This window comes from Taeniopygia guttata, chromosome 16, assembly GCF_048771995.1.
Source record: "Taeniopygia guttata chromosome 16, bTaeGut7.mat, whole genome shotgun sequence".
Classification (NCBI taxonomy): Eukaryota; Metazoa; Chordata; class Aves; order Passeriformes; family Estrildidae; genus Taeniopygia; species Taeniopygia guttata.
The window spans coordinates 5,033,664-5,058,971 of NC_133041.1; the positions used below are offsets into that span (position 1 = coordinate 5,033,664).

Below are 25,308 nucleotides of genomic sequence, written 5' to 3' on the forward strand. Positions count from 1 at the left end.
GATGGGACAGGTGAGACATGGACAGGTGAGATGGGACAGGTGAGATGGGACAGGTGAGACATGGACAGGTGAGACATGGACAGGTGAGATGGGACAGGTGAGATGGGACAGGTGAGACATGGACAGGTGAGATGGGACAGGTGAGACATGGACAGGTGAGGTGGGACAGGTGAGATGGGACAGGTGAGACATGGACAGGTGAGACATGGACAGGTGAGATGGGACAGGTGAGACATGGACAGGTGAGATGGGACAGGTGAGACATGGACAGGTGAGACATGGACAGGTGAGATGGGACAGGTGAGACATGGACAGGTGAGATGGGACAGGTGAGATGGGACAGGTGAGACATGGACAGGTGAGATGGGACAGGTGAGATGGGACAGGTGAGATGGGACAGGTGAGACATGGACAGGTGAGACATGGACAGGTGAGATGGGACAGGTGAGATGGGACAGGTGAGACATGGACAGGTGAGACATGGACAGGTGAGATGGGACAGGTGAGATGGGACAGGTGAGACATGGACAGGTGAGACATGGACAGGTGAGATGGGACAGGTGAGGTGGGACAGGTGAGACATGGACAGGTGAGATGGGACAGGTGAGACATGGACAGGTGAGACATGGACAGGTGAGATGGGACAGGTGACACATGGACAGGTGAGACATGGACAGGTGAGATGGGACAGGTGAGACATGGACAGGTGAGACATGGACAGGTGAGATGGGACAGGTGAGATATGGACAGGTGAGACATGGACAGGTGAGATGGGACAGGTGAGATGGGACAGGTGAGATGGGACAGGTGAGATGGGACAGGTGAGACATGGACAGGTGAGACATGGACAGGTGAGATGGGACAGGTGAGATGGGACAGGTGAGATGGGACAGGTGAGACATGGACAGGTGAGACATGGACAGGTGAGACATGGACAGGTGGGACATGGACAGGTGAGATGGGACAGGTGAGATATGGACAGGTGAGACATGGACAGGTGGGACATGGACAGGTGAGATGGGACAGGTGAGATGGGACAGGTGAGATGGGACAGGTGAGATGGGACAGGTGAGGGACAGGTGAGACATGGACAGGTGGGACAGGTGAGACAGGTGAGGGACAGGTGAGGAGCTCAGGTGACCTCACCTGCCCCAGGTGAGCTGACTCTGTCCCCTCCCCCGCAGTGACAATGGCGGCTCAGGTGGGCGGAGCCAAAGCGTCACCATCACTGTCCCCGTCAGGTACCAGGTGTTCCTGGTGCTGGCCAGGTGAGCTGGGGGGGGGCTGGGGGGTTACCTGTGTGTGTCACACCTGTGGGGGTCACCTGTGTGTGTGTCACACCTGTGTCACAGCTGTGAGTGTCACACCTGTGTGATGTCACACCTGTGTGTGTCACACCTGTGTGTGATGTCACCTGTGTCACACCTGGGGGGTCACACCTGTGTGATGTCACCTGTGTCACACCTGGGGGTTACCTGTGTGTGTTACCTGTGTGTGTTACCTGTGTGTGTCACACCTGTGAGTGTCACACCTGTGAGTGTCACACCTGTGGGGGTCACACCTGTGGGGGTCACACCTGTGTGATGTCACTTGTGAGTGTGTGTCACACCTGTGTGATGTCACACCTGTGAGTGTCACACCTGTGTCACACATGGGGGATTACCTGTTACCTGTATGTGTCACACCTGTGTGTGTCACACCTGTGTGATGTCACCTGTGTCACACCTGGGGGGTTACCTGTGAGTGTCACACCTGTGTGTGTCACACCTGGTGGGTTACCTGTGTGTGTTACCTGTGTTATGTCACCTGTGTCACACCTGGGGGGTTACCTGTGTTACACCTGTGTGTGTCACACCTGTCCATGTCTCACCTGTCCATGTCTCACCTGTCCATGTCTCACCTGTCCATGTCACACCTGTGTGTCTCACCTGTCTCACCTGTCCCGCAGCTCCCCCGACTCGACGCGTTACCTGAACATCACCAAGGGTGGAGCCCATCCCCCCACCGCACCCGTCACCCACCACTACCAGGTGAGCGCACCTGTGTGACGTCATCGGTGTCACCTGTGTGACGTCATCTGTGTCACCTGTGTGATGTAATCTGTGTGACGTCATCTGTGTCACCTGTGTGATGTCATCTGTGTGACATCATATGTGTCACCTGTGTGATGTCACCTATGTCATCTCACCTGTCTCACCTGTGTGATGTAATCTGTGTCACCTGTATGACATCATCTGTGTGACCTCACCTGTCTCACCTGTGTGACCTCACCTGTGTGACATCATCTGTGTGATGTCATCTGTCTCACCTGTGTGACCTCACCTGTGTGACGTCATCTGTGTCACCTCACCTGTCACACCTGTGTGACCTCACCTGTGTGACATCATCTGTCTCACCTGTGTAACGTCATCTGTGTCACCTGTGTGACTTCACCTGTGTGTCATCATCTGTCTCACCTGTGTGACCTCACCTGTGTGACGTCATCTGTGTGTCGTCATTTGTGTCACCTGCGTGATGTCATCTGTGTGACGTCACCTGTGTCACCTCACCTGTGTGACGTCATTTGTCTCACCTGTGTGACGTCATCTGTGCCACCTCACCTGTGTGACGTCATTTGTCTCACCTGTGTGACATCATCTGTCTCACCTGTGTGACATCATCTGTCTTACCTGTGCCACATCACCTGTGTCACCTGTGTGATGTCATCTGTGTGACGTAATCTGTGTGACATCATCTGTCTCACCTGTGTGACGTCATCTCTGTCACCTCACCTGTGTGACATCACATGTGTCACCTGTGTGACCTCACCTGTGTGATGTCATCTGTCTCACCTGTGTGACGTCGTCTGTGTGATGTCATCCGTGTCACCTGTGTCACCTCACCTGTGTGACATCATCTGTCTCACCTGTGTGACCTCACCTGTGTGACGCCATCTGTGTCACCTGTGTGACGTCATCTGTCTCACCTGTGTGATGTCATCTGTGTCACCTCACTTGTCTCACCTGTGTGACCTCACCTGTGTGACGTCACATGTGTCACCTGTGTGACGTCATCTGTGTCACCTGTGTGATGTCATCTGTGTGACATCATCTGTCTCACCTGTGTCACCTCACCTGTGTGACGTCATCTGTCTCACCTGTGTAACGTCATCTGTGTCACCTGTTTGACCTCACCTGTGTTACGTCATCTGTGTCACCTGTGTAACGTCATCTGTGTGACATAATCTGTGTCACCTCACCTGTCTCACCTGTGTGACCTCACCTGTGTGACGTCATCTGTCTCACCTGTGTAACGTCATCTGTGTTACCTTTGTGACCTCACCTGTGTGACGTCATCTGTGTCACCTGTGTGACGTCACCTGTGTCACCTGTATGACGTCATCTGTGCCATCTCACCTGTCTCACCTGTCCATTCTCACCTGTCCCATCTCACCTGTCCCATCTCACCTGTCCATGTCCCACCTGTCCCATCTCACCTGTCCCATCTCACCTGTCCCATCTCACCTGTCCATGTCCCACCTGTCCCATCTCACCTGTCCCATCTCACCTGTCCCATCTCACCTGTCCATGTCCCACCTGTCCCACCTGTCCCACCTGTCCCTCACCTGTCCCACCTGTCTCACCTGTCCAGGTGAAGGTTTTGGGCCATCGCGGCGTCTCTGCTGCCGTTTCCTTCCTGGTCCCGTCTCACCTGAGCCCGGAGCCGCTCTGGGAGCACCTGGAGGTCTCACCTGAGCAGGTACCGGCCCCGCCCCAAAATCCCCAAAAATCGCCCCAAAAACGGCACAAAATCCCCAAAAATCACCTAAAAATGGCCCCAAATCCCCAAAAATCGCCCCAAAACGGTCCAAAAATGACCCAAAAATCACCCCAAATATCCCAAAAATGGTCCAAAAATTCCTCCAAATTCCCCCAAAATATCCCAAAAATGGTCCAAAAATTACCCCAAAAATGTCCCAAAAATGTTCCCAAAAATTATTCCCAAAATGTCACAAAAATGGTCTAAAAATTGCCCCAAAAATGGCCCAAAAATGGTCCCAAAATTATCCCAAAATTACCCCCAAAAATGTCCCAAAAATGGTCCCAGAATTACCCCAAAAATGGTTCAAAAATGACCCAAAAATCGCCCCAAAAATGGCCCCAAATCCCCAAAAATCACCCCAAAATATCCCAAAAATGCTCCAAAAATTACCCCAAATTCCCTCCAAAATTGCCCCAAAAATCACCCCAAAAATCGCCCCAAAACGGCCCCAAATCCCCAAAAATCGCCCCAAAAAATGGTCCAAAAATGACCCAAAAATCGCCCCAAAAATGGCCCCAAATCCCTAAAAATTGCCACAAAAATGGCCCCAAATCCCCAAAAATGTCACAAAAATGGCCCCAAATTGGCCAAAAATTCCCCCAAATTCCCTCCAAAATATCCCAAAAATGGTCCCAAAATTACCCAAAAAAATGTCCCAAAAATGGTCCAAAAATTATCCCAAAAATGGTCCCAGAATTACCCCAAAAATGTCCCAAAAATGGTCCCAAAGTCGCTGAAAACAGCCACAAAAATGCCCCAAAATCCTCCAAGAACGGCCCCAAAATCCCCCAAAACCACCCCAAAAATGCTCCAAAATTCCTCAAAAATCTCCAAAAATCTCCAAAAATGGCCAAAATTGCCCAAAATTGCCCAAATTTGCCCCAAACCCGCAGGAGGAGCCGCGCTGTGAGGAGCGGCCGGAGCAGCGCGGGACGGGAGCGGCCCCAGAGCGGCACCTGCTGGTGAGTGGGAATGGGGTAAAAAACCCAAAAATTGGGAAAAAACTCAAAATGGGGTAAAAAAACCAAAAATCGGTGGAAAAAAACTCGAAATCCGGTAAAAGAAACCGAAAATGGGGCAAAAAAACCCAAAATCGGGCAAAAAAAAACCTGGAATGAGGCAAAAATCGGGGGAAATGGGTAAAAAAATTCAGGAATGGGGTAAAAAACCCCAAAATCGTGAAAAAAAAACTCAAAAATGGGAAAAAATCCCGGAATGGGGCAAAAAACCCAAAATGGGGTAAAAAACCCAAAATGGGGTAAAAAAACACTGAAATGGGGCCAAAAAATACCAGAATGGGGCAAAAAACCCAAAAATCGGGTAAAAAACCCGGAATGGGGCAAAACATCCCCAAAATGGGGCCAAAAAACCCCGAAATGGGGTAAAAAACCCAAAATTGGGCAAAAAGCTCCAAAATGGGGTAAAAAAATCCCAGAATGGGGCAAAATAACCCAGAATGGGGCAAAAATCCCCGAAATCGGGAAAATCCCGGGAAAACGGGGAAAGTTCACCCGGAATTGGGAAAATTCTCTTCAAAATTGGGGAAAATTCAACCGGAATCGGGAAAATTCTGAGGAAATGGGAGAAAATCATCACGGAAATGGGAAAAAATTCAGGGTTTTTTCCCCTAATTTTGGAAATTTTTTTCCCCAAATTTGTGATTTTTCTCCCCCCAAATTTAGGATTTTTCTCCACCCAAATTTGCGATTTTTCCCCCCCAAATTTGGGATTTTTCTGCCCCCAAATTTGGGATTTTTCCCAAAATTTAAGATTTTTCTCCCCCCAAATTTGAGATTTATCCCAAAATTTAAGATTTTTCTCCCCCATAATTTGGGATTTTTCCTGATTTTTGATTTTTATCCCCCCAAATTTGGGATTTTTCTCCCACAAAATTTTGGATTTTTCCCAAAATTTAGGATTTTTCTCCCCAAATTTGGGATTTTCCCCAGAATTTGGTATTTTTCCCCCAAATTTGTGATTTTTCCCAATTTTTCCCTTTTCTCGCCGTTCCAGGCCTGTCCCTCCTCCCCCTGCCGGCTGTTCCGCTGTTCCCTCCCCCCCCTGCGCCCCCCCCGCCTCTGGGGGTTCCGTGTGGGGGGGCGGCTCAAGATGGCGGCGCTGGGACAGGTGAGGGGCACACCTGGGATGGGCACCCAAAATACACCTGGGCACACCTGGGGGCACCCAAAATACACCCAAAACACACCTGGGCACACCCAAAATACACCCAAAACACACCTGGGCACACCTGGGCACACCTGAGATGGGCACACCTGGGCACACCTGGAGCACACCTGGGCACACCCAAAATACACCTGGGCACACCTGGGCACACCCAAAACACACCTGAGATACACCTGGGCACACCCAAAATACACCTGGGGCACCCAAAATACACCTGGGGGCACCCAAAATACACCTGGGCACACCCAAAACACACCTGGGCACACCTGGGGGGTATTTTGGGTACACCTGGGCACACCTGGGCACACCTGGGCACACCTGAGATACACCTGAGATACACCTGAGATACACCTGGGCACACCTGGGGCACACCTGGGGCACACCTCAGCACACCTGGGCACATTTTGGGTACATTTTGGGCACACCTGGGCACACCTGGGCACACCTGGGCACATCTGGGGAGGGTAAAAGGCAAAAAAAACGGAGTTAAAAGGAGCAAAAATGGGATTTTGGGCACTGAAAACACACCTGGGGCACTCCTGGGCACACCTGGGCACACCTGGGCACACCCAAAATACACCTGGGCACACCTGGGCACACCCAAAACACACCTGGGCACACCTGGGGGCACCTGGGGACATTTTGGGTACATTTTGGGCACACCTGGGCACACCTGGGCACACCTGGGGGGTATTTTGGGTACGTTTTGGGCACACCTGGGCACACCTGGGCACACCTGAGGGCACCTGGGCACACCTGGGCACATTTTGGGCACACCTGGGCACACCTGGGGGATATTTTGGGCACACCTGGGCACACCTGGGCACACCTGGGGGGTATTTTGGGCACACCTGGGCACATTTTGGGTACATTTTGGGCACACCTGGGCACACCTGGGCACACCTGGGCTCACCTGGGGCACACCTGGGCACACCTGGGCACACCTGGGCACACCTGGGGGATATTTTGGGTACATTTTGGACACACCTGGGATACACCTGGGCACACCCAAAACACACCTGGGCACACCTGAGGCACACCTGGGACACACCTGGGGGCACCTGGGCACACCTAAAACACACCTGGGATATACCTGGGGGCACCCAAAACACACCTGGGCGCACCCAAAATACACCTGGGCACACCTGGGCACACCTGGGCACACCTGGGCACACCTGGGGAGGGTAAATTGCAAAAAAAACAGGGTTAAAAGGAGCAAAAATGGGATTTTGGGCACTGAAAACACACCTGGGCCCACCTGGGCACACCTGGGCACACCTGGGCACATTTTGGGCACACCTGGGCACACCTGGGCACACCTGGGCACACCCAAAACACACCTGGGCACACCTGGGCACACCTGAGGGATATTTTGGGCACACCTGGGATACACCTGAGACACACCTGCGGCACACCTGGGCACATTTTGGGCACTCCTGGGCACACCTGGGCACACCCAAAACACACCTGGGCACACCTGGGGGCACCCAAAATACACCTGGGCACACCTGGGGGCACCTGGGCACACCCAAAACACACCTGGGCACACCTGAGATACACCTGGGCACACCTGGGGGGTATTTTGGGCACACCTGGGCACACCTGGGCACACCTGGGCACACCTGGGCACACCTGGGGACACCCAAAACACACCTGGGCACACCTGGGCACACCTGAGCACATTTTGGGCACATTTTGGGTACATTTGGGGCACACCTGGGCACACCTGGGCACACCTGGGCACACCTGAGGGCACCCAAAACACACCTGGGCACACCTGGGCACACCTGGGGCACACCTGGGCACACCTGTGCACACCCAAAACACACCTGGGGCACACCTGAGATACACCTGAGGGCACCTGGGGCACACATGAGATACACCTGGGCACACCTGGGCACACCTGGGCACACCTGGGCACATTTTGGGCACACCTGGGCACACCTGGGCACACCTGGGGGGTATTTTGGGCACGCCCAAAACACACCTGGGCATACCTGAGATACACCTGGGCACACCTGGGCACATTTTGGGCACAGCTGAAGGTACCTGTGCTCACCTGGGCACATTTTGGGTACATTTTGGGCTCACCTGGGGCACACCTGGGGGCACCTGGGCACACCTGGGCACATTTTGGGCACACCTGGGCACACCCAAAACACACCTGGGCACACCTGGGCACACCTGGGGCACACCTGGGCACACCTGGGGAGGGTAAAAGGCAAAAAAAACGGGGTAAAAAGGAGCAAAAATGGGATTTTGGGCAATGAAAACACACCTGGGGCACACCTGGGCACATTTTGGGCACACCTGGGCACACCTGAGATACACCTGGGCACACCTGGGCACACCTGGGGGGTATTTTGGACACACCTGGGGGCACCTGGGCACACCTGGGGGCACCTGGGCACAGCTGGGCACACCTGGGATACACCTGGGCACACCTGGGCACACCTGGGCACACCTGGGACACACCTAAAATACACCTGGGCACACCTGGGCACACCTGGGCACACCTGGGCACACCTGGGCACATTTTGGGCACTCACCTGTCCCCCCCCTGCCCAGCTGGCGCTGCCCAAGCTGCACCTGCAGAGCTCAGCCCAGGTGAGCTTCGACCACGCCCGGTACCGGAACACCTGGGGGGGCACCGAGCTGCAGGTGAGGGGCACGGGGGGGGAGGGGCACACCTGGCACAGGAGGGGCACACCTGGGTTTGGGGGGCACACCTGGCATGGGAGGGGCACACCTGGATTTTGGGTCCCTGACCCATTTTTTGGGGTTTTTCGCACATTTTTTGGGGTTTGTTGCCCATTTTTTGGGGTCTCTGACCCATTTTTGGGGTTTTTCACCCATTTTTGGGGTCCCTCACCTGGAATTGGGGTGGGCACACCTGGCACGGGGGGGGAGGGGCACCGGATTTTGGGGTCCCCTCATCCAAATTTGGGGTCCCTCATCCAAATTTGGGGTTTCTCACCCATTTTTTTGGGGTCCTTGACCCAATTTTGGGGTCCCTCACCTGGATTTGGGGTTTTTCGCACATTTTTGGGGTTTCTCACCCATTTTTTGGGGTTTCTCATCCATTTTTTAGGGTTTTTCACCCATTTTTGGGGTCAATCACCATTTTTTGGGGTGGGCACACCTGGATTTGGGGTCCCTCATCCAAATTTGGGGTCACTCACCTGGATTTGGGGGGGCACACCTGGCACGGGAGGGGCACACCTGGATTTGGGGGGCACACCTGGATTTGGGGTCTCTCATCCAAATTTGGGGGTTCCTGACCCGATTTTGGGGTTTTTCGCACATTTTTTGGGGTTTCTCACCCATTTTTTGGGGTTTCTCACCCATTTTTGGGGATTTCTCATCCATTTTTTGGGGTTTTTCACCCAATTTTGGGGTCCTTGACACGATTTGGGGGTCCCTGACCCAAATTTGGGGTCCCTCACCTGGATTTGAGGGGGCACACCTGGATTTTGGGGGGCACACCTGGATTTGGGGTCCCTGACCCGATTTTGGGGTTTTTCGCACATTTTTTTGGGGTCCTTTACCCAATTTTGGGATTTTTCACCCAATTTTGGGGTCCTTGACACGATTTTGGGGTCCCTCATCCAAATTTGGGGTCCCTCACCTGGATTTGGGGTCCCTGACCTGGATTTGGGGTTCCTCACCTGGATTTGGGGTTTTTCGCACATTTTTTGGGGTTTTTCACCCATTTTTTGGGGTTTCTCATCCATTTTTTGGGGTTCCTGACCCATTTTTGGGGTCCCTCACCTGGATTTGGGGTGGGCACACCTGGATTGGGGGGGCACACCTGGATTTGGGGTCCCTGACCCCAATTTTGGGGTTTCTGACCCATTTTTTGGGGTTTTTCGCACTTTTTTGGGGGTTTTTCGCCCATTTTTTGGGGTTTCTGACCCATTTTTGGGGTCTCTGACCCATTTTTTGGGGTCCCTCACCTGGATTTGGGGTCCCCGACCCATTTTTTGGGGTTTCTCACCCATTTTTGAGGTTTCTCACCCATTTTTGGGGTTTCTCACCCATTTTTGGTGTCCCTGACCCATTTTTGGGGTCCCTCACCCATTTTTTGGGGTTTCTCACCCATTTTTTTTTGGTTTCTGACCCATTTTTGGGGTCCCTGACCCATTTTTTTGGGGTCCCTCACCTGGATTGGGGGTTTCTCACCCATTTTTGGGGGTTTCTCACCCTATTTTTGGGGTTTCTCACCCACTTTTTGGGGTCCCTCATCCAAATTTGGGGTCCCTCACCTGGTTTTGGGGGACACACCTGGATTTGGGGTTCCTCACCTAATTTTGGGGTCCCTCATCCATTTTTGGGGTCTCTGACCCATTTTTGGGGTCCCTCATCCAAATTTGGGGTCCCTCACCTGGTTTTGGGGTGGGCACACCTGGATTTGGGGTGGGCACACCTGGATTTGGGGTCCCTGACCCATTTTTGGGGTTTTTCGCACATTTTTTGGGGTTTCTCACCCATTTTTTGGGGTCCCTGCCCCATTTTTTTGGGATTTTCACCCATTTTTGGGGTCTCTCACCTGGATTTGGGGTCCCTCATCCAAATTTGGGGTGGGCACACCTGGCACAGGAGGGGCACACCTGGATTTGGGGTCCCTGACCCATTTTTTGGGGTTTTTCACCCATTTTTTGGGGTTTCTCATCCAAATTTGGGGTCCCTGACCCGATTTCGGGGTTTCTCACCCATTTTTGGGGTTCCTCATCTGATTTTGGGGTCCCTCACCTGGATTTGGGGTCCCTCACCTGGATTTGGGGGGACACACCTGGATTTGGGGTTCCTGACCCGATTTTGGGGTCCCTGACCCATTTTTTGGGGTTTCTGACCCATTTTTGGGGTTTCTGACCCATTTTTGGGGACCCTCACCTGGATTTGGGGTTCCTCACCTGGATTTGGGGGGGGCACACCTGGATTTGGGGTCCCTCATCCAAATTTGGGGTCTCTGAGCCATTTTTGGGGTTTTTCACCCATTTTTTGGGGTTTCTCACCCATTTTTGGGGTTTCTCACCCAATTTTGGGGTCCCCTCACCTGGATTTGGGGGGGGTGCACACCTGGATTTGGGGTTTCTGACCCATTTTTGGGGTCCCTGACCCCAATTTTGGGGTTTCTGACCCATTTTTGGGGTTTCTGACCCAATTTTGGGGTCCCTGACTCGTTTTTGGGGTTTCTGACCCATTTTTTGGGGTCCCTCACCTGGATTTGGGGTGGGCACACCTGGCATAGGAGGGGCACACCTGGATTTGGGGGGGGCACACCTGGGATTGGGGTTTTTCACCCATTTTTTGGTGTCCCTGACCCATTTTTGGGGTTTCTGACCCGATTTTGGGGTTCCTCACCTGGATTTGGGGTCTCTCATCCAAATTTGGGGTCCCTCACCTGGTTTTGGGGTTTCTCACCCATTTTTGGGGTCCCTGACCCGATTTTAGGGTTTTTCGCACATTTTTTGGGGTTTCTCAGCCATTTTTTGGGGTCCCTCATCCAAATTTGGGGTCCCTCACCTGGTTTAGGGGGGGGCACACCTGGATTTGGGGTTCCTGACCCGATTTTGGGGTTCCTGACCCAATTTTGGGGTCCGTGACCCATTTTTTGGGGTTTCTCGCCCATTTTTGGGGTCAATCACCATTTTTGGGGTCACTCACCCAGGTTTGGGGAGAACACACCTGGATTTGGGGTCCCTCACCCATTTTTGGGGTCCCTCATCCAAATTTCGGGTCCCTCATCCAAATTTGGGGGTCCCTGACCCATTTTTGGGGTTTTTCGCACATTTTTTGGGGTTTCTCATCCATATTTTGGGGTCCCTCATCCAATTTTGGGGTTTCTCACCTGGATTTGGGGTCCCTCATCAAAATTTGGGGTCCCTGACCCTTTTTTTGGGGTTTTTCACCCATTTTTGGGGTCCCTCACCTGGATTTGGGGGGGGCACACCTGGATTTGGGGTTCCTCACCCATTTTTTGGGGTCCCTGACCCATTTTTTGGGGTCCCTCACCTGGATTTGGGGTCCCTGACCCATTTTTTGGGTTTTTTCGCACATTTTTTGGGGTTTCTCACCCATTTTTTTGGGGTCCCTGACCTGATTTTGGGGTCCCCTCACCTGGATTTGGGGTCCCCTCACCTGGATTTGGGGTCCCTGACCCATTTTTTGGGGTTTTTCGCACATTTTTTGGGGTTTCTGACCCATTTTTGGGGTTTCTCACCTATTTTTGGGGTCCCTCACCTGGATTTGAGGTCCCTGACCCAAATTTGGGGTCCCTCACCTGGATTTGAGGTCCCTGACCCATTTATTGGGGTTTCTCACCCATTTTTTGGGGTCCCTGACCCATTTTTGGGGTTTTTCACCCATTTTTGGGGGTCCTTGACACGATTTTGGGGTCCCTGACCCATTTTTGGTGTCCCTGACCCATCTTTCGGGTCCCTGACCCATTTTTTGGGGTCCCTGACCCATTTTTGGGGTTTTTCGCACATTTTTTGGGGTCTTTGACCCGATTTTGGGATTTTTCACCCAATTTTGGGGTTCCTCACCTGGTTTGGGTGGGCACACCTGGCACGGGGGGCGAGGGGCACGTGGATTTGAGGGGGCACACCTGGATTTGGGGTCCCCTCACCTGGATTTGGGGTCCCTCCTCCAAATTTGGGGGTCCCTGACCCATTTTTGGGGTTTCTCACCCATTTCTTTGGGCTCCTTGACCCGTTTTTGGGGTTTTTCACCCATTTTTTGGGGTTTCTCATCCATATTTTGGGGTTTCTCACCCATTTTTGGGGTCCTTTACCCAATTTTGGGATTTTTCACCTAATTTTGGGGTCCTTGACACGATTTGGGGGTCCCTGACCCAAATTTGGGGTCCCTCACCTGGATTTGGGGTGGGCACACCTGGATTGGGGGGGGCACACCTGGATTTGGGGTCTCTGACCCATATTTTGGGGTTTCTCACCCATTTTTGGGGTCTCTGACCCATTTTTGGGGTCCCTCACCTGGATTTGGGGTCTCTCATCCAGATTTGGGGTCCCTGACCCAATTTTGGGGTTTTTCGCACATTTTTTGGGGGTTCCTGAGCCATTTTTGGGGTTTCTCACCCGATTTTGGGGTTCCTCACCTGGATTTGGGGTGGGCACACCTGGCACGGGGGGCGAGGGGCACCTGGATTTGGGGGGGCACACCTGGATTTGGGGTTCCTCACCTAATTTTGGGGTTTCTCACCCATTTTTGGGGTCCCTGACCCATTTTTTGGGGTTCCTCATCCAAATTTGGGGTCTCTCACCTGGATTTGGGGGGGACACACCTGGATTTGGGGTCCCTGACCCATTTTTTGGGGTTTTTCACCCATTTTTTGGGGTTTCTCACCCAAATTTGGGGTTTCTCACCTGGATTTGGGGGGGGGGGGCACACCTGGATTTGGGGTCCCTCACCCAATTTTGGGGTCCCTGACCCATTTTTGGGGGTTTCTGACCCATTTTTGGGGTCCCTGACCCGATTTTGGTGTCTCTGACCCAATTTTTGGGGTTTCTGACCCATTTTTGGGGTCCCTGACCCGATTTTGGGGTTTCTGACCCATTTTTTGGGGTCCCTGACCCATTTTTGGGGTTTCTCACCCATTTTTTGGTGTCCCTGACCCATTTTTGGGGTCCCTGACCCATTTTTTGGGTTTCTCACCCATTTTTTGGGGTTTTTCGCCCATTTTTTGGGGTTTCTCACCCATTTTTGGGGTCCCTGACCCCATTTTTTGGTGTCCCTGACCCATTTTTGGGGTCCCTGACCCGATTTTGGTGCCCCTGACCCGATTTTGGGGTTTCTGACCCATTTTTGGGGTTTCTCACCCATTTTTGGTGTTCCTGACCCATTTTTGGTGTTCCTGACCCATTTTTTGGTTCCCTGACCCATTTTTGGTGTCTCTCACCCATTTTTTGGGGTTTCTCACCCAATTTTGGTGTCCCTGACCCATTTTTTGGTGTCCCTGACCCATTTTTTGGGGTCCCTAACCCATTTTTTGGGGGTTTCTCACCCATTTTTTGGGGTTTCTGACCCATTTTTTGGGTTTTCTGACCCGATTTTGGTGTCCCTGACCCATTTTTTGGGGTCCCTAACCCATTTTTTTGGGGTTTCTCACCCATTTTTTGGGTTCCCTGACCCATTTTTGGGGTCCCTGACCCAATTTTGGGGTTTCTGACCCATTTTTTGGGGTTTCTCATCCATTTTTGGGGTCAATCACCATTTTTTGGGGTCTCTGACCCATTTTTGGTGTCCCTGACCCCATTTTGGGTTTCTGACCCAATTTTGGGGTTTCTGACCCATTTTTTGGGGTTTCTCCCCCATTTTTGGGGTTTCTCACCCAATTTTGGGGTTTCTCACCCATTTTTGGTGTCCCTGACCCATTTTTGGGGTCTCTGACCCATTTTTGGGGTCCCTGACCCATTTTTGGGGTTCCTGACCCATTTCTGGGGTCCCTGACCCATTTTTTGGGGGGTTTCTGACCCATTTTTTGGGGTTTCTCACACATTTTTTGGTGTCCCTGACCAATTTTTGGGGTTTCTCACCCATTTTTTGGGGTCTCTCACCTGGATTTGGGGTCCCTCATCCAAATTTGGGGGGCACACCTGGATTTGGGGTTTCTGACCCAATTTTGGTGTCCCTGACCCGATTTTGGGGTTTCTCACCCAATTTTGGGGTCCCTCACCTGGATTTGGGGGGGCACACCTGGATTTGGGGTCCTCCACCCATTTTTTGGGGTTTTTCGCACATTTTTGGGGTCCCTCACCTGGATTTGGGGTGGGCACACCTGGCATGGGAGGGGCACACCTGGATTTGGGGTCCCTGACCCATTTTTGGGGTTCCTCACCCATTTTTTGGGGTCCTTGACACGATTTTGGGGTTTCTCACCCATTTTTGGGGTTTCTGACCCATTTTTGGGGTTTCTGACCCATTTTTGGGGGTTTCTCACCCATTTTTTTGGGGTCCCTCTCCCATTTTTGGGGTCCCTGACCCATTTTTTGGGGTTTCTGACCCATTTTTGGGGTCCCTGACCCATTTTTTGGGGTTTCTCACCCATTTTTTTGGGGTTTCTCACCCATTTTTTGGGGTCCCTGTCCCATTTTTGGTGTCCCTGACCCATTTTTTAGGGTTTCTGACCCATTTTTTGGGGTTTCTGACCCATTTTTGGTGTCCCTGACCCGATTTTGTGGTTTCTGACCCATTTTGGGGTTTCTCACCCATTTTTGGGGTTTCTAACCCATTTTTTGTGGTTCCTCACCCATTTTTTTGGGTCCCTGACCCATTTTTGGGGTCCCTGACCCAATTTTTGGGCTCCCTCACCCATTTTTGGTGTCCCTGACCCATTTTTGGGGTCCCTGACCCATTTTTGGGGTCCCTGACCCAATTTTTGGGGTCCCTGACCCATTTTTTGGGGTTTCTCACCCATTTTTGAGGTTTCTCACCCAATTTTTGGGGTTTCTGACCCATTTTTTGGGGTTCCTCACCCATTTTTTGGGGTTTCTCTCCCATTTTTGGTGTCCCTGACCCATTTTTTGGGGTTCCTCACCCATTTTTGGGGTCCCTGACCCATTTTTTGGGGTTTCTCACCCATTTTTGAGGTTTCTCACCCAATTTTTGTTGTCCCTGACCCCATTTTTTGGGGTTTCTCACCCATTTTTTTTGGTTTCTGACCCATTTTTGGGGTTTTTGATCCATTTTTGGTGTCCCTGACCCGATTTTGGGGTTTTTAACCAAATTTTGGGGTTTCTGACCCGTTTTTGGGGTCCCCGCAGGTGCAGACGGAGCTGGAGCTGCTGGACCCCCCCAACCCCCTCCCCCTCATTTTGGGGGCGTCTCTGGGGGGGCTCCTCCTGCTGGGGCTGGTGGCGCTGGGGCTCTACAAGGTGAGGGACCCCCAAATTGCCCAAAATTGGAGAAAATTGCCCCAAAATCCCAAAAATTGTCCAAAATGCCCAAAAAATACCCAAAACTGCCCAAAACTGCCCCAAAATTGACCAAAGTTACCCAAAATTGGACAAAATTGACCCAAAATTGCCCCAAAATTACCCAAAATTGGACAAAATTGCCCCAAAATGCCCCAAAATTGAACAAAATTGCCCCAAAATTACCTAAAATTGAACAAAATTGCCCCAAAATTACCCAAAATTGACCAAAATTGCCCCAAAATTGAACAAAATTGCCCCAAAATTGAACAAAATTGACCAAAATTCCCAAAACATACCCAAAACTGCTCCAAAACTGCCCAAAACTGCCCAAATTTACTCAAAATTACCTAAGACTGCCCAAAATTACCCAAACTGCCCCAAATTGCCCCAAAATTGCCCAAAACTGCCCAAACCTGCCCAAAATTACCCAAAATTATCCAAAACTGCCCCAAAATTACCCAAATTATCCAAAATTCCCAAAAAATACCCAAAACTGCCCCAAAATTGCCCCCAAACTGCCCCATAATTGCCCAAAATTACTCAAAATTGCCCCAAATTCCCAAAAATAACCCAAAATCCATCAAAATCATCTCAAAAATTCCCCCCAAATTTCCCAAAATTCCCCAAAAATCCCAAAAAAATCCTCCCAAAATCACCCCAGAATCCCCCCAAAAATCCCCCAAAAATTGGGAGATTTTCTAAAGATTTTTGGGGGGATTTTAAAGGGGATTTTTGGGTCGATTTTTAAGGGAATTTTTTTGGATTTTTAGGCGAATTTTGTGGGGATTTTTTTGGGGATTTTGGGGGGATTTTGGGGCATTTTGGGGTGGTTTTAATTTTGATTTTTTCTCCCCAAATTCCAGGTTGGATTCTTCAAGCGCCGCTACAAAGAAATGCTGGAGGGCGCCGAGACCCCCGGGGACCCCCCCGGGGACCCCCAGAGCTGAGGAAATTTGGGGAAAATTAATCGGAAAAACTCATTTGCATACTCATTAAAATGCCTTAACAGCTCATTTAAATACCCCATTAAAATTCATTAAATCCTCATTTAATTACGCATTAAAATTAGTTCGTATCTGTTGCAAAAACCCCCAAATTTTGCCCCAAAATCCCAAATTTTCTCCCCTAAGGACCCAAATTCACCCCCAAACCCCCAAATTTTGCCCCAAAATCCAACATTTCTTCCTAAAACCCCCAAATTTCACCAAAAATCCGGAAATTTCATCCCCAAAACCCCCTAAATTCCACCCCAAATTTTCACTCCAAAATCCCCAAAATTTCACCCCAAAAACCCCAAAATTCTGCCTCAAAACCCCCAAAATTTCATTCCAAAAACCCCCCAAATTCTGCCCCCAAATCCCCAAAATTTCACCCCAAAAAATCCTCAAATTTCACCCCCAAATTTCACCCCAAAAACCCCCAAATTCTGCCCCAAAATTTCACTGCAAAACCCCACAAATTTCACCCCAAACCCCCCAAATTCTGCCCCAAAATCGCCAAAATTTCATCCCAAAACCCCCCAAATTTCACCCCAAAATTTCACCCTAAAATCCCCAAATTTCACCCCAAAATCCCCCAAATTTTACCCCAAAACCCCCCAAATTTCACCCAAAATTTCACCTCAAACCCCCCAAATCCTGCCCCAAAATCCCCAAAATTTCACCCCAAATTTCACCCCAAAAACCCCCAAATTCTGCCCAAAATTTCCCTCCAAAATAACCCAAATTCTGCCCAAAATTTCACCCCAAAAACCCGAAAATTTCACCCCAAAACCCCCCAAATTCTGCCCAAAATTTCACCCCAAAACCCCCAAAATTTCACCCCCAAAATCCCCAAAATTTCACCCCAAAACCCCCAAATTTCATCCCCAAATTCCACCCCAAAAACCCCCAAATTCTGCCCAAAATTTCACCCCAAAATCCCCAAAATTTCACCCCAAAACCCCCCAAATTTCACCCCCAAACACCCCAAATTCTGCCCCAAAACCCCCAAATTTCACCCCCAAATCCACCCCAAAAAAACCCAAATTCTGCCCAAATTCCACCCTAGAATCGCCACAATTTCACCCCAAAATCCCCAAAATTTCACCCCAAATTCTGCCCAAATTCCACCCCCAAATTTCACCCCCAAAACAACAAAATTTCCCCCCAAAAACCCCAAAATTTCACCCCAAAAATCCCCAAAATTCCCCCCAAATTCAGCCCGGGGGCGTGGCCAAGACAAGCCACGCCCCTTTCCCTTGAGTGGGCGTTACGTCCGATCGGTGGGCGTGGCCTCCGCTTGGTGGGCGTGGCCTGAACTCAGTGGGCGTGGCCAGAGCGCCCCAACTTCCCCCCATAAAAGCGGCGGACGGGCCCCAAAAAACCCCCAAAAAACCCCAAAAAACCCCCAAAAAACCCCCAAAAAAATCCCAAAAAATTCCCAAAAAATCCCCCAAAACCCCCCGGGGCCCCTCCCCCGCCCCGCCCCCATGTCGCGACAGGTCCCGACAGCGCTCGCGCCGCTGCTGCTGCTGCTGCTGCTGCCCCGTGAGTGCGGCGGGGATTTTTGGGGAAATTTCGGGAATTTTTGGGACTTTTTGGGTTTTTTGGGTTTTTTGGGATTTTTGGGGGGATTCGGGGAGGTTTTTGAGGGATTTTTGGGGCTTTTAGGGGAATTTTTGGGGTTTTTTTGGGGTTTTTTGGGATTTTTTTTGAGGATTTTTTGGGATTTTTTGGAATTTTTTTAAAGTTTTTTGGGGTTTTTTAGGTTTTTTGGGGGATTTTTTGGAAGATTTTTTTTGGGATTTTAAAGGATTTTTGGGGGGTTTGGGAGGTTTTATGGGATTTTTCGGGGGGTTTTGGGGAGTTTTTGGGGATTTTTCGTGTTTTTATGGGTTTTTTTGGGGTTTTTAAAGGGGATTTTTTTGGGGGTTTTTTTAGGGATTTTTTGGGTTTTTTTAGGGATTTTTTGGGGTTTTTTAAGGAGATTTTTGGGATTTTGTTTGGGGTTATTTTGGGATTTTTGGGGGGTTTTTAAAGGGGATTTTTGGGATTTTGTTTGGGGTTATTTTGGGATTTTTTGGGGGTTTTTAAAGGGGATTTTTGGGATTTTGTTTGGGGTTATTTTGGGATTTTTGGAGGGTTTTTAAAAGGGGATTTTTAGGGAATTTTTGGGATTTTTTGGGGGATTTTTTAAAGATTTTTTGGGATTTTAGGGGATTTTTGGGGGTTTGGGAGGTTTTATAGGATTTTTCGGGGGGTTTTGGAGGTTTTTTGGGATTTTTCGGGGGGTTTTGGGGAGTTTTTGGGGATTTTTAGGGGTTTTTTTGGAGTTTTTAAAGGGGATTTTTTGGGGGTTTTTTAAGGGGATTTTTTGGGGGTTTTTTTAGGGGATTTTTTGGGGGTTTTTAAGGGGATTTTGGGGATTTTGTTTGGGGTTATTTTGGGATTTTTTGGGGTTTTTTAAAGGGGATTTTTAGGGAATTTTTTTGATTTTTTGGGGTTTTTTTAAGGGATTTTTTTGAGGATTTTTGGGTTTTTTTGGGGGGAATTTTAAGGGGATTTTGGGAGTTTTTTGGGGTTATTTTGGGGTTATTTTGGGATTTTTTGGGGGTTTTTAAAGGGGATTTTTAGGGAATTTTTGGGATTTTTTGGGGTTTTTTTTAAAGGGATTTTTGGGGGGATTTTTTAGCGGATTTTGGGAGTTTTTTTGGGGTATTTTGGGGTTATTTTGGGATTTTTTTGGGAAAAGCCCCGGGGGGGTTCCTCGGCGTCGGGGGAGGGGCCGCGGGACCGGTCGGACCGGCCCCAAAAAACCCCAAAAATTCCCCCGGGGGGGTGGGGGAGGGGCCCCAAAAAACCCAAAAAATCCGCCCAAAATTGCCCCAAAATTCCCCCAAAATTTCCCCAAAATTCCCCCCCAAATTCTCGTAATTTTCCCAAAATTTGCCCCAAATTTTTTCAAATTTTTCCCTAAAATTTTCCTCCAAAATTCCCCAAAAATTCCCCCAAAATATCCCCAAAATTTCCCAATATTTTCCACTAAAAACTCCCCCAAATTCCCCCAAAAATTCCACCAAAAATTTCCCCAAAATTTTCACTTAATTTCCAAAAAAAATTGCCAAAAAGTTTCCCAAAATTCACCAAAATTTCCCAAAAATATCCCCAAAATTCCCCCCGAAAATTCCCAAAAAATCCCCCCAAAATTCCCCCAAAATTTCCCCAAAATTCCACCAAAAAATTCCCCAAAAATTTCACTTAATTTCCAAAAAAATGTTGCCAAAAAGTTTCCCAAAATTCACCAAAATTTCCCCAAATTTTCCCCCCCAGGAGCCGCGAGCGGTGAGGAGGCGGAGTCAGAATGTGAGTTATGCAAATGAGGCGCGGAATATTCATGAGGGGGTAAAAAGGGGGGCGGGGGGAACCCCAAAATTTGGGGGGAAAAAATTCCAAAAATGGGGAAAAAATCCCAAAAAATGGGGGAGAAATTCCAAAAATGGGGGAGAAAAATCCCAAAAATGGGAAAAAAAAAATCTCAAAAATGGGGGAAAAATTCCAAAAATGGAAGGAAAATACCCAAAATTGGGGAAAAATTAAAAAAATTGGGGAAAAATCCCCAAAACGGGGGAAAATTCCCCAAAATTGGGATTTGAGGACCCAAAAATCGGGATAAAAATCCCAAATTGGGATAAAAGTCCCAAAAATGGGGGGGAAATCCCAAAAATGGGGGAAAAGTTCTAAAAATTGGGAAAAAAAAGGAAAAAATTTTTAAAAATAGGGAAAAAATCCCAAAAAATGGGGGAAAAGCCTCAAATCTGGGAAAAATCCCCAAAATTGGGGAAAAATCCCCTTAACTGGGGAAAATTCCCCAAAATTGGGATTTGAGGACCCAAAAATCGGGATAAAAATCCCAAATTGGGATAAAAATCCCAGAATTGGGAGAAAATCCCCTAAATTAGGGAAAAATCCCCAAAATTGGGGAAAAATGCCCCAAAAATTTGGATAAAATCTCCAAAATTGGGAAAAATTTGCCAAAAATTTGGGAAAATCCCCAAAATTGGGATTTGGGGACCCCAAAATCGGCGCCCGCCCCTCCCCCACCCCAATTTCGGGCGTTGGGGGGGGAGGGGCCCCAAAACCGCGGGGGGGCCCCAAAAAGGGGGAGGGGAACCCCAAAAATGGGGGAGGGGAACCCCAAAAATGGGAACTGGAGCCCCAAAAATGGGAAGTGGAGTCGGAGGGGCCCCAAAAACCCCAAAATTGGCCCCAAACGTCCCAAATTTCCCTAAAATATGTCCTGAAACACCCCAAATTCCCCCCAAAATTCTCCTAAAAAACCCCCAAAATTCTCCTAAAAAACCCCAAAATCTCTCCAAAATCCCCCCAAAAATCCCCCTAAAAAAACCCCAAAATCCCCCTAAAAAAAAACCCAAAATCCCCCTAAAAAAACCCCAAAATCCTCCTAAAAAAAACCCCCAAAATTCCCCCAGATTTCCCCTAAAAAAAAAACCCCAAATCCCCCCCTAAAAAAAACTCCAAAATCCCCCTAAAAAAACCACCAAAATCCTCCTATAAAACCCCAAAATCCCCCCAAAAATCCCCCTAAAAAAACCCAAAAAAATCCCCTTAAAATACCCCCAAAATCCCCCCAAAATCCCCCTAAAAAAAACCCCAAAAATCCCCCAAAATCCCCCAAAAATCCCCCTAAAAAAAACCCCAAAATCCCCCCCCAGAAAAACCCCAAAATCCTCCTAAAAAAAACCCCCAAAATCCCCCCAAAATTCTCATAAAAAAACCCCAAAAATCCCCCAAAATCCCCCCAAAAATCCCCCTTAAAAAAAACGCCAAAATCCCCCCAAAATCCCCCTTAAAAACCCCCAAAATCACCCCAAAATCTCCCTAAAAAAACCCCCAAAATCCCCCTAAAAAAAACCCCCAAAATTTCCCCAAAATCCCCCCAAAAATAACTCCAAAATCTCCCCCAAAATCCCCTTAAAAACCCCCAAAATTTCCCCAAAATCCCCCCAAAATCCTCCTAAAAAAAACCCAAAATCCACAAATTTCACCCCAAATGTGCAAAACTCCCCGAATTTGGCCCCGAATGACCGAAAATCGCCGTTTTTTCGCACAATTGCCCAAAATCCCGGGATTTCACCACAAAATCCCATTTTTAGGGGACTCCTGTGGGTTGTTCCTCCCCCGTGCTCACGTGGTTGGGGGTTGAGTGACCCAAAATCCCCAAATTTCACCCCAAATGCTCCAAAACCCACAAATTTCCCCGTAAATGACGGAAAATCGCCGTTTTTTCGCCCAATTGCCCAAAATCCCGGGATTTCACCCCAAAATCCCATTTTTAGGGGGTTCCTTTGGGTTCTCCTGATTTTGGGCGCTCATGGTCGGGGACGAATGTCCCAAAATCCCCAAATTTCGCCCCAAATGATTGAAAACCCCCAAATTTTGTCCCAAATGGCCAAAAATCGCCGTTTTTTCGCCCAATTGCCCAAAATCCCGGGATTTCACCCCAAAATCCCATTTTTAGGAGGTTCCTTTGGGTTCTCGTGATTTTGGGTGTTCGTGGTTGGGGGCAAATGACCCAAAATCCCCAAATTTCGCCCCAAATGATTCAAACTCCGCGAATTTCTCCCCGAATGAGCGAAAATCGCCGTTTTTTCGCACAATTGCCCAAAATCCCGGGATTCCACCCCAAAATCCCATTTTTAGGGGGTTCCTATGGGTTCTCCTGATTTTGGCCACTCGTGGTTGGTTCTGAATGACCCAAAATCCGCGTATTTCACCCCAAATGCTCCAAAACCCCCAATTTTCGCCATAAATGACGGAAAATCGCCGTTTTTTCGCACAATTGCCCAAAATCCCGGGATTTCACCCCAAAATCCCATTCCAGGGGGTCCCTGCGGCCTGTCCCGCTCTCGTGCCCGCGTGGTCGGGGGCGAATGTACCAAAACCTCCAAATTTTGCTGCAAATGGCTCAAAATCTCTGAATTTCGTCCCGAATGAGCGAAAATCGCCGTTTTTTTGCACAATTGCCCAAAATCCCGGGATTTCACCCCAAAATCCCATTTTTAGGGGGTTCCTTTGGGTTCTCCCAATTTTGGGGACTTGTGGCCGGTGCGGAATGACCCAAAATCCGCGATTTTTGCCCCAAATGACCCAAAACCCGCGAATTTGGCCCCGAATGAGCGAAAATCGCCGTTTTTTCGCCCAATTGCCCAAAATCCCGGGATTTCACCCCAAAATCCCGTTCCAGGGGGTCCCTGCGGCCTGTCCCGCGCCCGGGGCCGCGTGGTCGGGGGGGAATGTCCCAAAACCCCCAAATTTCACCCCAAATGCTCCAAAAACCCCCAAATTTCACCGTAAATGACCAAAAATCGCCGTTTTTTCGCACAATGACCCAAAATCCCGGGATTTCACCCCAAAATCCCATTTTATGGAATTCCTATGACCTCTCCCAATTTTGGACCTGCGTGGTCGGGGACGAGTGACCCAAAACCACCAAATTTCGCCCCAAATGATTCAAACTCCGCGAATTTCGCTCCGAATGACCGAAAATCGCCGTTTTTTCGCGCAATTGCCCAAAATCCCGGGATTTCACCCCAAAATCCCATTTTAGGGGGTTCCTGTGGGTTCTCCTGAATTTGGCCACTCGTGGTTGAGGGTGAATGACCCAAAATCCCCAAATTTCGCCCTAAAAGACCCAAAACCCCCAATTTTTGCCGTAAATGACCGAAAATCGCCGTTTTTTCGCACAATGACCCAAAATCCCGGGATTTCACCCCAAAATCCATTTTTTGGGAATTCCTGTGGCCTCTCCCAACTTTGGGCCCACGTGATTGAGGGAGAATGACCCAAAATCCGCGAATTTTGCCCCAAATGTGTGAAACTCCGCGAATTTGGCCCCGAATGACGGAAAATCGCCGTTTTTTCACACAATGACCCAAAATCCCGGGATTTCACCCCAAAATCCCGTTTTATGGAATTCCTACGGTCTCTCCCAACTTTGGGCCCACATGGTCAGGGGTGAATGACCCAAACTCCCCAAATTTTGCACCGAATGACCCAAAAACCCACAAATTTTGCCGTAAATGACCGAAAATCGCCGTTTTTTGGCACAATTGCCCAAAATCCCGGGATTTCACCCCAAAATCCCATTTTTAGGGGGTCCCTGTGGCCTGTCCCGCTCCCGGGGCCGCGTGGTCGGGGCCGAATGACCCAAAACCCCAAATTTCGCCCTAAAAGACCCAAAACCCCCAAATTTTGCCGTAAATGACGGAAAATCGCCGTTTTTTCGCCCAATTGCCCAAAATCCCGGGATTTCACCCCAAAATCCCATTTTTAGGGGGTTCCTGTGGGTTCTCCTGATTTTGGCCACTTGTGGTCAGGGCTGAATGACCCAAAACCCCCAAATTTCGCCCCAAATGCTCCAAAACCCCCAAATTTCGCCGTAAATGACCGAAAATCGCCGTTTTTTCGCACAATGACCCAAAATCCCGGGATTTCACCCCAAAATCCCGTTCCAGGGGGTCCCTGCGGCCTGTCCCGCTCCTGGGGCCGCGTGGTCGGGGACAAATGACCCAAACTCCCCAAATTTCACCCCAAATGTGCGAAACTCCACGAATTTTGTCCCAAATGACCGAAAATCGCCGTTTTTTCGCCCAATGACCCAAAATCCCGGGATTTCACCCCAAAATCCCATTTTAGGGAATTCCTGCGTCTTCTGCCAATTTTGGGCCCACGTGGTTGAGGGCGAATGACCCAAAATCCGCGTATTTCACCCCAAATGAGCGAAACTCCCCAAATTTGGCCCCGAATGACGGAAAATCGCCGTTTTTTCGCCCAATTGCCCAAAATCCCGGGATTTCACCCCAAAATCCCATTTTTAGGGGGTTCCTGTGGGTTCTCCTGATTTTGGCCACTTGTGGTCAGGGCTGAATGACCCAAAACCCCCAAATTTCGCCCCAAATGCTCCAAAACCCCCAAATTTCGCCGTAAATGACCGAAAATCGCCGTTTTTTCGCACAATGACCCAAAATCCCGGGATTTCACCCCAAAATCCCGTTCCAGGGGGTCCCTGCGGCCTGTCCCGCTCCTGGGGCCGCGTGGTCGGGGACAAATGACCCAAACTCCCCAAATTTCACCCCAAATGTGCGAAACTCCACGAATTTTGTCCCAAATGACCGAAAATCGCCGTTTTTTCGCCCAATGACCCAAAATCCCGGGATTTCACCCCAAAATCCCATTTTAGGGAATTCCTGCGTCTTCTGCCAATTTTGGGCCCACGTGGTTGAGGGCGAATGACCCAAAATCCGCGTATTTCACCCCAAATGAGCGAAACTCCCCAAATTTGGCCCCGAATGACGGAAAATCGCCGTTTTTTCGCCCAATTGTTC

At 49.7% G+C, this 25,308-nt stretch overlaps 1 protein-coding gene across 8 annotated transcripts in view; it reads left to right on the forward strand.

Annotated features, from left to right (window-relative positions):
• The window catches only part of LOC121470816 (integrin alpha-X), a 65,125-nt gene extending 48,137 nt beyond the window's left edge, over positions 1-16,988 (forward strand). For all 8 annotated transcript variants that reach the window (XM_072936426.1, XM_072936429.1, XM_072936433.1 and 5 more), the window contains 8 exons: positions 1,185-1,268; positions 1,949-2,030; positions 3,631-3,738; positions 4,695-4,763; positions 5,815-5,928; positions 8,554-8,646; positions 15,771-15,881; positions 16,787-16,988. In XM_072936426.1, the coding sequence (XP_072792527.1) occupies positions 1,185-1,268; positions 1,949-2,030; positions 3,631-3,738; positions 4,695-4,763; positions 5,815-5,928; positions 8,554-8,646; positions 15,771-15,881; positions 16,787-16,870 (745 nt within the window). In that variant the 3' untranslated portion in view covers positions 16,871-16,988. The remainder of the gene's footprint in view (positions 1-1,184; positions 1,269-1,948; positions 2,031-3,630; positions 3,739-4,694; positions 4,764-5,814; positions 5,929-8,553; positions 8,647-15,770; positions 15,882-16,786) is intronic.
• The last annotated feature ends 8,320 nt before the right edge of the window (positions 16,989-25,308 follow it).